Here is a 15,414-nt window from a genome sequence, read left to right on the forward strand (position 1 = left end):
TGACGTTTCCACTTTAAATAAATGGATTTTAATTCAGAGCAATGTAAAACTGTCTGGCACCAAAGTGCTAGTGGGCTGTGACATGAATGGCCATTTTGTGTCCTCTCTAGTTATCATACTGTTTAGCTAAATTGAAGTCACAAACCAGCCGCACATTAATTTCAATTCAAGCTAAATTCAATATACGCAGAGAGTCGCTCTCATCAGCAGACCAAAAAAAGTTCAGATGACATTAGTCCGCTGATGCTGCCTCATTTGAATTTGGTCAAGGTCGGCGTTATTGTCTCCAAGGGGAAGCCATTAAACCGAATATGAAAATTAGCAAGATGAAAGTCAAGTCAAGTCAATTTTATTTATATAGCCCAATATCACATATCACAAATTCGCCTCAGGGGGCTTCATATCTGTACAGCATACGAACGACACCCTCTGTCCTTTCGACCCTCGCTTCGATGAAAGGGAAAAACTCCCCCTCCTCCCAAAAAACTTTTTAAAAGGGGAGAAGACTGGCATTGATAATTGAAGGATCATAAACTCAGAAAGGAACTGCCCTGTTAAACAAAATTCCAAAAATAATATGGACATTTTCCTATGTAAATTGGACTCTATGTCTATGTAAATTTATTTATAACCCATGTTTCATTTTATTTTTTCCATATACTTTTATAATTTATATTGGTTGATTTCAGTGATTTATTATAATGTATTCTTATTCTTATTATTACATTGGTATTGGTATTTTTACACATATTTTAATGTTGAATTTGGCAACTATATAATATCTTATACATATTTGTAAATATTTGCAGATGTTTTATATGTAAGAGGGGATGTGAGCAACAACCAAATAATAATAACACAATAAAAACCTTTAACAGGGGAAAGCCCCTCAGAAAGAACAACTGAGGAGGGATCCCTCTCTCAGGAAGGACAAACTTGCAATAAAAGTTGTATGTAAAGAATAAACCAAAGCAATACAATTACAATACAGACAATCCATATGATAAGATGCTACATAGAGTTTGAAAATATGAGAAAATTACAAGAGCCAATAGAAGGAGTGGATATTATGCACCTTATAATCCAAAGAAAGTTTGATTTCCATCAACATTCAAAGCATTGATAAACATATCCAGCAGGGGGCTCTTTGAACTCACAAATGAAGTCAGTGGCAGACATTGATTCTGAAATTAGACACTGATCAAATTAAGCAGATAAAACCAAGCCTGCATGCTAAGAAAAATACATGAAAAAATGCAATGAAAAATGCTGTGCAGCTTCAGAGTAGGATCTTTAGTTATAATTCATACGTGTAAGAGAATCTTGATGACTTTTGATGATGCGAGACATGAAGTAAAAAGTGTCAAACAGATCCTAAAAGATGAAAAACAGATAGTTCCTAACGTTCCCACTGAATGTCAGAAACACCCACATAACTTTTCAAATATTAATCACAGCAGGAAACTTTAAAGTAAAATTAAAGCCTTTGAGTCAAACTCTCATTAAACAGCGCTCAATGAAAAGCTAAATGAAAGCTTGAGGAAAGTAATATGCACTAATTATCTTTTTCTGCAAAACAAAAAAATCATTGTTTAGTGTGATTATAAAGTTCAGTTTACTTTTTGGATGAACAAACAGAAATCTTCAAACAGGCATTCATTTAAATCTTAAGTTTGAATGCTGGAAACAATTTTTCCTCTCTTGTCTGTTTCAGGATATGCTAAATCACATGGCCTGTTTCGGTAAAGATGACTCAAAAACTTCTGAAATTAGTTGAGAACATTTAAATGGATATATAAAACCTGTTATAACAAATAAATAAGTCCAAACTCCAGTCTTAAGACACCCCAAAACCACATGATACATAGTGACACACAGTGCTGGTCAGTGAGTGAAAAACCTGTCTTCTCACAAGTTACATTCCCATACATATAAACCTGCATTCTCAATTACGTTTTGAGGGAAACGTGACAAAACACATTTTAAACACTTGGCTAATGTTGTGATTGAAACAAAACTACTTGGTTAGCTTCATTAAAGCATATAATTTGGATTTAAACAAGTTTAAAAACAAGTTACCTTACATACGTTGGTTAAAAATAAGTCAACATGGACATTTAGTATCATACGGGACATGAACTGTGGTCTCCTGGCTCAAAGTTTGACCCATGTATCCACCCTGACCATGCAGCAACCTCCGGAGCTGAAAAATAAAGCCAACTCAGAGGTGCTGAAAAACTGCAGTTCCTCAAGTGGCCACTTGAGGCTGGCTCCAAAAGCGAGTCAATCCCCATAAACCTCCATGTTAAAATGCACAACTTTACATTTTACATTTACATTTAGTCATTTAGCAGACGCTTTTATCCAAAGCGACTTACAGGAAGAACAACTTTACAGCAGAAATAAATATGTTTACTGCCTGGTTCAAAACATGGTTTTGGTCTCTGTAGCTAATTTCCCCGTTCATTATTTAAAAAAAATATAATTCACCCGTTTCAATTATATTAAGGCTTAAAGTTATGCAACACATTGAGCTTCATTTCAGAAACCTATAGGTGACATCACAGAGACTATGTCAACATTTTACAGTCAATGATGCATCAAAAACAAACCTAATCCTTGAGAAAACTATGTTTCCCTCTAAATTTAATCGAGAATGCTTTTCATTGCATGAGAACATGATTTTTTGGAGACCAGGTTGAAAAACCATGATTCTGTTAAAACACAATGAGAAAGTTCAAGTACATTCATGTTTAACCAAAATAACAGAAATCTGAAGTTGTAGTGTAATAGTCCGATTTCCCTTTGTTTGGCTGAAAATCAAAATATACAAATAAACCAGAGGAATCATCATACACAACACCATGTAAACAATTAATATTATTAATCAGTATCACAGACACACGCACACACAAGTGAGAACCTTACTGTGTCATCACAATGACAACTTGCTTATGTAATTATATTGTCAGGTCCCATTACAAGCCCCATTAGACATGAAGAAGGAAAAAAATACAATCACTCGTTCAACTTATTTACAGATTAAACAAACAGTAAAGGTGAACGTGAGGCCACTTCATTAAACATACAAGACCTTTAAAGTACATTCTTCAAATCTGCCCTTGATGTGTGTGTCTTACAAACACAGTAGTTTCAGAAAAAACATTATGAGTTGTAGTTTGAAAAATATGGCGCTCAGTAGCAACTTACAACCTACAGAAAATAGGAAGACGTCTTTATTAATGATTATACTGCAGATCCTTTTAAAAAATGATTATCATGCACAATGCAAATGTGTCATGAGTGGAAAAAAAACTCTCAGATCTAGTTATGTATTAATCCACCTTCTATAAATAATATTACTGAATATCCATGCTACATTTACTACAATTATTATCTTTAAACACATTCTTGCAGAACACGCTGAAAATAAATAATTCCCATATCAGACACATCTGCTGCACTTTGGTTGCATAAGGAGTTTCAAAAATCTGTTATTTTCTCACACCTTAACATAAAACAAGTATATTCATTCACCTAATCTCTCTCGCTCTCTCTCTCTCTCTCACACACACACACACACACACACACACACACAAACAAACAAACAAACAAACAAACAAACGTGAGATGTACCTTCTGCCAGCACATTGGCTTATCTAAATAAGAACAGAAGAGTGAATGAGCATGCCCATTAAGGAGGCACACAAATATTTAAGATCAGGTTTTCAGAAACGACTGAACTTGATGAAACAAAGTCATTTCATGGTCTTAAAGCACATAATGAGAGTTGACAAGGAATGCATTACATCACAGTAGGGGATGTGAAAACACCTTTAAAGTACAGAATTAAAAAGAAAAAAAAACCCTCAAAGGTTTTGTATTCCATTCAAAACAAACCCAACAACAACAAGAAAAAAAATCCTGACTGCATTCAAATGTTATTGTAAGGTGAACAAAAGAGGTCAGTTGTGAGTCTGTCCGATATATCAGAAAGCTGTTAAATACAGCGAAGCCATCCTTCTCCTGCTCTGTGGCACTGAGCTCGGAGCTGGACGTCTGTATTCAAACCAGCCGGCTATTTAATGTCCCTCTGCTGGGTTCACAGGGACGGAAGGAGACAGTCACTGGGGTCGCATGTCCCAGGAGGTCCACGGTGCCCCGGAGAGCCAGGAGGGCCCTGAGAAGTGATCCCAGGAGGGCCTTAACAGAGAATGAGATATTATTAATTCTTGCACCAGGCTGCACTTTAACATCACTCAGTAGACTGACATTCTGCGTTGAAGAACATAGTAATACATGACTGGTTTATATCAACCCCAGACATTTCTATCAGTTTAAGACCAATATATCAGGTTGAGAATATTGGTTGATATTAGCTCATTGCAGAAATATTGGTATCTGTGTATGTGTTGGTGGATAAGTAGCAAGAAAATGTAATTCAGCCATTACAATAGTACAGTACAATGCCAAACCAAGTCAATAATTCAGTTGTTCAATAACTTTCAGGTAAAATTATATTGTGACATTGTATAGTTTAGAGTTAAAACTATTTCAACAAGTCCTCCAAACCAAACTAACCACACAGGTAAATTGTTCCTCCTACCCTCTAATACAACCCACAAGAGAGATTCCTGAATATGCATTTTTTTGATTATTGATCAACACGTCCTTATAACTAAATGTCACAGTCACTGTATTTAGCACAGCATCAATGTTGTTAAACGGATGCAGTTTAAGAAACAAAACTGTATGGTTAGGCTGAGGAAAGATAGCAAAAATAACTACTGCACAAACTACTGTATCGTGACAAAATTTTTGCCCCAGTCTCTTGGGTGAAATCCTTTATTTATTCCATCCACCAGCCCTTCTGCCCTTCCCCAAGCAGACCTCGTCATTTATGATACTTCTCCTCACTTCCACCATCGCTTGCATTATAATTATTGCGGCCACTAGAGGGCGTCACACAACAATAAACGTAGATATGGGTCATAATAAACTGCTCTGCAAAGGTCATATGGGGTAATCTTTTTTTAAATGACTTGGTGATAAATGGAAAATTTATTAGCAACTATTTTTGAAAACGTATTGTTGAAACGATTAAAATGAGTCAGACATACCAAATATTTACTGCTTCCAGCTTCTCAAACTGCCATTCCAACAAACGTCACGTTAAATAAGTATGTACAACGTACCAGTAGAACACAGTTAACTGCAGTGAACATTGATGGATCATTATGTTTTGTACATGATTTTGCATACATTTGACATATCCATATTGAGAAGCCCTTAGTGATATTAATTCTGCTCTAAATTGTCCTTTAATATTATTATTTTCGCATAACATGGCTTAACTTCAACAGCAACCTTTCACACCAGCAGGCCTCTTTAAGCTGATTCTGGATATCTCATTAATAATTCATTCATTATTTAATTTCATTGTAATGAGACTGATGAATGGAGGAACTGCATTTCCTCATTCTCTCATATAGTGAGGTCATCATTAGTATATGTTACTTAGCAACAGCTTGCTGAAGTGGAAAAGCAGTCCACATGGCTTCATTGTCTTTCATAATAACTGTCCATAGAACACACAGACACAAGAACCAGTGACAACATTTTCTCTCCATCCTCTCTCTATAAGCCCTAAAAAAATACTACTACTCAACTGCAGGCCAGCCACAGGAGTGTCCATGCCATCAGTCAGACCACTCACAGCTTGGGGGGTGCCCAGCCTCCTCTACAGTTCATACAAAAGGAATTGCAGCTACAGCCTTGTCCTTTCCCTCCCTCTGAAAACACAACATGCCCTTTTCATCACTGCCACATCCATCTCCTGCTTAACTGCTCACACACAGTGTCCAGAGTCCTGTGGTTTGTCGAAAACATTGTTTACTACTCTAGAAAATAGGACGAATCTTGGAAGACTTGAGAACGGGAGATATTTCTAGTCCACTCGGCTCATAGAAGCCTTCAGCCAGAAAGCTAACATTATGACAACAGGATTCAAAGTCAATAAGATTGCATATTAGGTACACCTGTTCGCCTGCTTGTTGATACATTAATCTAATCAGCCAATCATATGATAGCAACACATTGCATTTATACATGTAGAGATGGTGAAGAAGACCTGCTGAAGTTCAAAGCGAGCATCAGAATGAGGAAGAAAGGTGATTTAAGTGGCTTTGAATGTGGCATGGTTGTTAATATTTCACAAACTGCTGAGCTACTGGGATTTGCACGCACAACCATCTCTAGGGTTTACAGAGAGTGGTCCGGGGAAGAGAAAATATCCAGTGAGCGGCAGTTCTCTGGGCCAAAATGCCTTGTTGATGCTAGAGATCAGAGGAGAATAGCCAGACTGGTTTGTGATGATAGTAACAGTAACTCAAATAACCACTCGTTAGAACCAACGTATGCAGAAGACCAGCAGTAGAAGCCACTTTACGACACTGCCACTTCATTAGGTATATCTTGCTAGCTAATAAAGTGGCCAGTGAGTTAGTGAACAATTTTCTGTGGAAACTGTTGACCGCAGCCTTAAGTAAGGAGTTGCATAGTGAATGGGAGCACACCTTTAAAATTATTTTTATCAGTAAAATTAGAGTGTACTTCTTGCAGCTTGTGAGCAGTCTCCTCGTTGTGTTCAGTGAATGATGCATTGAAGGACAACACTCAGTGTTTAAAAATAATTGCAATACATTTGAAATGGAGGCTTTGACTACATCCCGGTTGCTATGGTTTCTAACAGCCAGTGTATTAAGATATAGAACTGTGAAAAGACAACTTATCCTGAGCTACTTAGTAGGTGTCCATTGTGAGGAATTAATTGACACCCTGCAGCCAATCAGTAATGAGTATTCACTCAGACCACAGTGTGAAGTAGTATTCAGTCCGAGCCTCCATGTACCTGTCGGTGGACCAGGGGGAACCTGCTTTATGTGGAAATCAAGGGGTACAAGCTGTCCCTCATTATGTTGGCCAAGTGATAGAAAGTTTGGTAGAAATAATCTTCCTTTGAACAAGGACTACAGTAAGTAAAAAGGGAAAATAAATGCAGTGGCACAGCACACTGATACTGTAGCAGTTTGTTCAACTTTGCAACTCATTCCAAGATGTGAATACAGCTAAAGTCTAACCCCACCAGTTGTGCCGAAGGTGCTTCCTATCACTACGCCCCAGGAGATGATCTGTCCTCTCCAGAGGAGCGACAGCCAGCCTCCCTTTGCCCTACACATACATTATGCACATATAGAGTTGGATGAGTGACTTTAAGTTCAGTGATATACTCCTGCTGTCACAGGCTGGAAGTCATCGAGGTAATCCCACTTCTCATTTCTCCATCGGGGTATGGGGAGTTATTTTTTAGTTCACAGGAGCAGGGGACAGGCTGACATCTTGGGCTGTGTTGAGTAAAACTTTTGTTCAGGACAACACCAAAGTGGGCTTTTACTTTACAGAAAGGACGTCATTGCTCTGTCAGTGCAGCATTTCCTCCTCTATTGTGGTCCCATTTGTGTCACAGCAGCAGCTGAGTTTACAAAAAACATAATGCCATGCGGAATACGTATTTATCTCCAACATGCTGAGATATCAAATGAAGGTTGAAATAGAATTTGAGCTTTGGGGCTTGACACAACCAAAGATCTCCGATTTCATAGTAAGATACACTACACTCTCTGCCTTTCAGTGCACAGATAAGAAAACCTGATAAACAGTGGCACACATTGAGGAGACATGGCTGGTCATTCTGTGACAACTGTAGTATATATACTTCCACAAGGAAGAAAACCAGCTTGAATCAGTTCTGATCCCCCAAAACAAACTAAAACCCCTTCATGAATCAAATGCCCTGATGATAATGACCCTAGTCTAAAAAAGGATTTTTCAGGGGATCAGGGGACAACCTACCTCCTAAGTCACTGCCACATTTTTTTCCCATTGACATAAGCCAGTTGATGCAGATCAACATTGATTGGAGTTGTGTTTCCACCTTATAAATATAAGTCTAATATTCACTTTCATTTAAGCTCTGTTTTGGTCTCCAACTCCAGACAGAGATATTCTTTATAGCAGCAAAATGCTCCTCTAAGTTCACCAGCTAGTCAACATCGTCTTTGTGGATTTATCACAATGAATGAGCCTTTTCATTCTATAGAAATATTGATAGGTGCAGCTTAAAGTTATTAGCAGTTATTGAGATGTTTTCCATCACCCAGCAGTGGTTGGTCCACTACAGAGGATAGGTGGAGTAAATGCAACAGGCTCATTCTTCAACTCGACTGTTTTCGAACTTATCTATTTTTCCCCTGGTCTCTGCTGGCAAGTAAACGGTTATTGTAGCCAAACAAACGAAAAGAGAAAGAAACAAACAAAAAAAGAAAAGAAGATGACTACAGACAATGACACTCACAAACAAGTTAAAGTGGGCTCCAAGAAATAGGGCTGCCTCCTCTTCGTCAACGAGTCAACTAAAGAAAACGAAAGAGAGATTGTAACTTAGATGCCTCTTACCTGGCGGTCCCATGGGTCCTGGATCTCCTGGTAACCCCAGACCAAGCTGACCTCGTTCTCCTTTCTGACCCCTGTACCCTGAGGACAGACACAACACTCTGGCTGAGTACAAATACTCCAGAATTGTAAAACTGTGTGGTGTCATGTTTGGGAAGCATGGTAGCACAGTTAGTAAGATTAGTACAAATGCCAAAATGTTAAAAACCAGCCATCAAGATCAGGATACACTTTTGCAACCGTACCACCTGTCCAGTGACTTGTACAGACTAGCTTGTTGATAATATAAATATCATCAATACAATGGCAATGTCAGGAATCACGTCTGTGTGTATGAGAAATGGAAACAGGCTACTTTTGATTGGCAGTTTCAATCCCAAACTGGTGAATAACAAAAGATGTACTGATATCCTGTCAAAATGGAAATCATCAAACAAGCCATCTGTACGTTAGTGTTCAAAGAAGGAGGAACTGTGTGCTTGTGCAGCTTTCTATTAACAATAGGACAGAAAGCATGTTTCTTTGAAGAATTTAAAACAGAGCAAAGAGGATTTTTTCAATTGGAGGTCAGATTTGTGGATCATTCAGAGAGAAAGAATACATCCATTCAATAGAAAACAAACAGATGCAACAGATGCAGAAAACAATCACGTTTGATATGTAGACTGAGAGATGAAATTCACTGGGAGAACAGATAAAAAAAGATTTTTTGTTTGATCACAGAGAGGACACGAGATCATCATGTTGAAATTATGTTCAGTCCTTTCTGTGATGGTGATTGGCCGTATGATTGCCACTAAGATGAAAAAATGAGCAGAGAGAACACAGTGACATGCTTAGTCTGGCTGATGAGTAAAAAAAAAAAAAAAGCAAGGGCGTAGCCGATAACAATATGCACACAAACATGTTATTCAAAGGCTTTGTCACTCCATGCAGAGCCAGTAAGTCTTTACAGCTCAAAACAGCAGCATACCAAGTAAGAACTGAGGGGTTGCGAAAATATTTCCCCATGAGGCATTTAAAGTAATGGAGTCTCAGGACCAGCGGTTGCATGGAGTGCATCAGAAACATTGACAGGAGTATCAAGCATCGCACTGCCTGGCCCAAAGGGGAAACGCTTCAACGCTTACATGTCAGAGAAAATCTCAGGAAAAAGGCTTATGAATGCTCCAAAACCGAGTCTCAAAGAGAGAGAGAGGGGGCTATCCACACATTGCCGCAATAATGAGACTTCTTTCAACACTCACAGAGCCTGGGGCATTCATTCAGGGAGGAGACGTTCCATGGAGAAAAGAGCACTGTACCTTAAGCAAAAAAATACTGAGTAGCACACAGGGCAATAAGCTTGGGTGGCACACTGGATTGGTGCACTCTGATAAATCGAAAACGCCACACTGCCTCTGCACTTGGTTGAAAACATTTTTTTTTTCTCTGGGCACTAATGGACAAAATACGTTAATAGAAAATAATATTACCACAGAGTGGGTTTTCATGCTTGATTGATAGGGTTGCAGTGCTGCACCTGTTGTACACTCTTGTAAACAGTATTAACAGCAATATCTATTTATTCATGCTATGCCTTACAAAAGAAGAAAAAAAAAGCCTTTTCTTTGAGCAGCTGCTCCATCAAAGACCAATTACTCTGGGATATTTACTGATATTTTCATATTGTACAGCACAAAGCAGAGCAGCTTTCAAACACAGAGTTTACAGCCGGGTATAATCAAAGACATTTGTTTCAGTCAGTATTAATAAATATACAGAATGCACTGAAATACAAAATTAAAAATGAATGTTAAAACAACAAAATGTAGAATTTATGAAAATGCACTTAAACACAATGACTTACATCAGTGAGTCTTTTCATGATGCTCTCAAATGTAAAAGATGAATAGAATGATAAATGAGCACTCAATTACAACATAGGGGAGGGTGGAAAAAACAACAAAAAAGAAATGTTGCTCTTCAGCATGCATCCTTATGGGTATTCTGTAACAGCTTGAGACTTCCACCCATGTGAAATCAAACCATGAGTAGAAAAAAAAAAGAATTCAACACAGGGGTTATTTTTCTCCATAAACAATTCATTTTGGCATATTGGAGAAGAAGTCAAGTTGGATATTCCAGAGGAGCACAGTCTCCAGCGGAGGATGACGAGAAATAATGAGGAAATATTACCCCAAACTCTCTCCCCAGCTGAGTGGAGGCACAAGTCAACAAAGGAAACATTAAGAAGTTGTTGAATTTTTGATTTATCAAGGGAAAAAAACTTTCCTCTTTGTTTTCAATAAATATTTATTGCAAAGCTGCATTAAGAATCACCTATAAAACACTATTTGGAAGCATAAAAAAAAATAAAACAAGCTAAACAAAATACCAAGACGTGTGTAATGCAAGTGGCATTAACACAGCGCAAATATTTATAGTGGAGTAGTTGCCTACTTTAACTAGATTATTCATGAATGAAAGCAGCATTTTTTATTATAGCAGTGAGTTAAAGTGTAAATGGTCTAGAATAATGTGAGGTAGATACAAAGCTCAAAGAGAAAGGCCAATGCAGTGGTGCTTTGATGTGCACTAACACGTAACACACTCCTCCTCTTCAAAAGTTAAGACGCCGTAGTTTTGCTGCGGACACAATACAATTCTAAGCAAGTTTGAGGTATAAAGCCTGACCAGCAAACCATTAGTGTTGCATGAGCAGTCACAAAGTTGTATCAGTTTGATAAAGAACGTCCACCCTCTTTCCTGACTATGCTCCTTTTCTACTTTAGAAGCTTTCTTTCCGGGAGTGAGGTATCAATACTGGGGCTCTTTCCTGTCCACATTGATAACACTTTCTCTTATTCACAGCCAATTCTTCGTTTGTCTTCATATTTCCCAGAGAGCCGCTGTGCACCACACTCCTGGCCTTGCCTCTGCTTCCCGCCCCTCAGTCTGCATTGTTATAGGGGTCTAAGCAAGAGAAAAATACCCATGAATCCCTACAAAATACATGTGTCAACCTATATTGGTGCACCCACCCCAATCCAGCTCCAACGTTTCATCTCAACTCTAATATACACAGAAAAACAGCTTTAACTGCTGCAGTTCACTCTGCATGGTTGGTGTCAACCTGCAGCTTTATAGAATGGTGAATGCGGCCTGCTTTAAACGTGTGGTGCAGCATATGGTAGTTGGGCTAATTGGTGTATTGAAGAACCAATGAGGCGTACACATATGGTGTGGCTACATATATAGATTACAATTACATCTGACAAACAAAGGGTTATTAAGTGTTTTATAAAACAATAGTACTGAGAAATGAAAGGTTAAAGGATCGCTCGCTCCAAAATCAAAATATATTTTTCCTCTTTTCTGTTTTGCTATCTATCAATCTAGATTGTTTTGGTGATTTGAGTACCACAAGCCATCTTGTTCCTTTATACTGGAGAGAAGGCAGACATCTCTATGGCCAATATATCACAACACTCACACCAAAACAAGCTGAATTGATAAATGGCTCTGCAGGAAAGAAAAAAAATGAATTTCTGATTTGGGGTTGAACTGTGTCTTTTAAGAGTGTTATTTCTAATTCATATTCCAACAGAATTGGTTATTTTTCTGAGGTGGTGTTAAAATTTAGCAGTTCACTTTGGCAGCCTGAGTTCTTACCATGAGGACCAGGAGGTCCGGGCTCTCCTGGCGTTCCTGGTAATCCGTCCTTTCCAGGAGGTCCTGGAGGCCCGTGGATTTGTGAAGCTAAGATTCCTGCAGGTGTCTTCTGCAGGAGGGTAGAGCTTGATAGCTTCTCTACAGGGTAACAAAAAAATAATATTCAGAATGCGGGAGAACAGAATAAAGATAGCAAAAAAACATTAAAATGTTTAATTAGGATTTATACCTTCGAAGACCCTCAAAACTTCATTTCTGATGAACATTTTAAGCTCCTCCATGAAGCCGGGATCACCCTGTGTGTGCAGTGAAGAAGAAACATCTTTCATTCAGAGTGAGCTGGCAGCAGAGGAGATACACTTGTTATCACCGCATGAAAATCAAACTGATGCCTGGCATGTATCTTAGCTCAAAGATCTCCATGAGACACTTTGTGGAAACCATCTGTGTGAAAAACAATGGCAGGGAGGAGATATTACTGCTGTTTTTTTCTTTTTTTTAACTATTCAGTGAAATCCCACCTTGCATTTTAATATCACATCTGCGCCTCAAATCCAGTAAGAAATAAAATGGATTCAGTCTGGGAATATTAAATTAGATATTATGACTCTATAAAGAGACTTCTTGGTGTTACGTTCTGTCCAATTCTGCAGTAATGTACTCTGTGCTTAAGATATAAAGTGTAGCTTTTCACACCAGCCCTATATGCCTCTATATGTAGGTTATATCAAGGCAGAAAGATAATAATATACGCTCTACCGCTCCAACATTGTTAGAGCTTTTCAAGGTAACAATGGCAAACAAAAGTAGCCTTAGACCTTGAATCTTTCCAAACATTTTTCCATCTCTGCGGTGAATGTTATATAACTGTTGTGACCGCGTACAGTATGTGTAAAATGTCTGTGACACACGGAGGTGTTTTCACTGCTCTGCAGAGCTCTAGGCACGCCCACATATCTCTGTCTTTCTCTCTGTCTCCATCTCTCTCCCTCTCTGACCTTCTGTTGCGCCTGGATGAGGAGTGGGAAGCGTTGAGCAGAAAGAGAACAGCAACCTCCCTTGCACAGCCTTGTTTGATGTTTCATGCAGAAATCTGTAGCTGCACAATTTTTCCGTGCAGAGAATGGGAACTGAACTAGTTACACAAGCTCAGGAAGGAAGTAGGCTGATAAAGGTTTTAATCATCTGTTGGGGGTGGGTAATCTCTGTTTGATCGGAGGCATCTGCACATTTACAACTTACCAAGAGTTTAACGTTGTCCAAGTCTCCCGGGGGGCCAGGATCTCCTTTTTGGCCTGGTGGTCCGATGTGTCCCTCCTGGCCAGGATCTCCAATACGACCCCTCTCGCCTTGAACACCTCTTTCTCCAGGAATCCCTGGATCACCCTGCAGTAAAGAAACCCAAACATGTCTCAGCTCTCTCTATATATATATGTTTGTATAGATATATACGATGCAGCACACAGGTCTGATTGAATTCTACAATGCAACAATGAAAACTCCATTTCCTGGCTGACCCTGGCTGCACCACAGTCGCTATTTTCCAGCCTGTCTCCTCCAACTGTATTACTTAACATGCTGTGCACACTGACCTATTTCTCCTAATGTGTCCAGTCAGTCACCTGTCCTGAGGTTCTGTTGCCAACTATAAAGCTGAAAGCCTCATTTTGCATCCTCTATTTGCAATAGATTACTGCGTAAGTGTGACAGAGCTCTTTAATTTTGCCTTGCAAATACAATAGAAAACTGCACTGAGCGTTAAATGCCTTTATCTAGAGCTTACGTGCTTGTGGGGATTAGTCATATTTGTGCTGAAGTGAAGACTTTCATTACTATTCATCAAAACCTTTTTTTTGTGCATTATAGTCTGAGTCATAAAAACAGCTTCTTTTTAGGAAAACATGGATGATGCAGCTGCTTACACGTTCTCCTTTGGATCCTCTGTCCCCTACTGCACCTGTAGGTCCCTTAGAAAAAAGCAAAGAAACATATTTTAAGGATTTGTTATCATAGAAGCAAGGTAAAAAAAAAGTTTAATGAAAATAATAATGACCCTGAAGCCTTTCATCCACTGCACACAAAGTATTGATGTTTAGTTATATGCATGGGCACACACAATACTACATTATTGTAATCTATACATATAATACAGAGATTTCAATTATTTAAACCCACCATATTGCTCATATCTACTCTCATATTAGCAGAACTTTCTGTTTGGTTGCCTGAAGAAAAAAAATTGTGAGCAAGCTTTCAGTGAATTACTTGACTTTGAGAAATGTACACTTTTCAGATGACTGTGCATTGATTGCTTCTCACTCAGCTCAGGTGTATTGCTTGTATAATATCTCCCCGTACAGTGTTTCACCTTCTGCAATGTCACGGCTTCTCTGCATCACTCCTGTTTCGTTTGAGAAATGCCTGCTTTTCCCCACCAGCTGTCTCTACTGTATGGAGAAGCTGGGAGAGAGAATACCTGTCTGTGGCTTCGTGTCACAACATCTTGTGTCTTCCAATCCCTCCCTGTCACTCCTCATTGCTTCCCTTTACCATGCTCACAGCAATACCCCTGGGAGCATCTTTGTATCAATTTCCTGCTGGATTACAGGAGCCATGCAAAAGACAATCTGGCATGATGTGGTTTTAAAACGGGCATCTCTTTGTGATGCTGTTCTCCCCTGCCTGCTTTAATCTGCAGTACTCTGTATTCCCCAATGCCTGATGGGAGGCTTAAATCTATCATCTTGCCCACTGAAATGTGCTTCCCTGAGCATTACATTAAACCTCAAAGCAGTGTGCAGGGAGTCTAGGTGGAGGAGCCAAGCCACCTGCTAGATGGCACTGTTGCCCCACCAAAAAGTCAGGAAGTATTGCAGAAGGACATGAAGAGAAAACTGTAGAAAGGCTTTATGCAATGCTGAGAGTTTGGTTAAAGAATATTAACTAACAATAATAATAATAATAATAATAATAATAAAACAATACTGTGCTGTTGTCATTAAGGTGAAAAATATTGTAAATCAGACAGCAAAGCAAAGTAATACTTATAGTCAAACCAGTTTGATGTTAGACTGTATAATGTGTTAGTAATGGCTATTCGTAGCAGATCTGTTCTGCATGCTGTGAGCTCATTCTGTGTGATTATGAAATAAATAGTGTATAATATATTTGATCAGTCACCTAAAAGCAAACTCTGCTGCAGTATTTGTTTTCATTTTAGCCAGGGTTATCAGGCAGGAAAATGCATAT

The 15,414-nt window shown here is 38.7% G+C and overlaps 1 protein-coding gene across 1 annotated transcript in view; it reads right to left on the reverse strand.

The window, feature by feature from the left end:
• Positions 1-2,862: 2,862 nt before the first annotated feature.
• Positions 2,863-15,414, reverse strand: part of LOC131958674 (collagen alpha-1(XIX) chain) — a 112,914-nt gene continuing 100,362 nt past the window's right edge. The window contains exons 49-54 of the mRNA XM_059323823.1: positions 14,088-14,132; positions 13,408-13,551; positions 12,395-12,461; positions 12,166-12,303; positions 8,515-8,592; positions 2,863-4,203 (exon numbers count right to left, since the gene is read on the reverse strand). Of these exons, the coding sequence (XP_059179806.1) occupies positions 4,103-4,203; positions 8,515-8,592; positions 12,166-12,303; positions 12,395-12,461; positions 13,408-13,551; positions 14,088-14,132 (573 nt within the window). The 3' untranslated portion in view covers positions 2,863-4,102. The remainder of the gene's footprint in view (positions 4,204-8,514; positions 8,593-12,165; positions 12,304-12,394; positions 12,462-13,407; positions 13,552-14,087; positions 14,133-15,414) is intronic.

Source organism: Centropristis striata, chromosome 20 (genome assembly GCF_030273125.1).
Source record: "Centropristis striata isolate RG_2023a ecotype Rhode Island chromosome 20, C.striata_1.0, whole genome shotgun sequence".
Classification (NCBI taxonomy): domain Eukaryota; kingdom Metazoa; phylum Chordata; class Actinopteri; order Perciformes; family Serranidae; genus Centropristis; species Centropristis striata.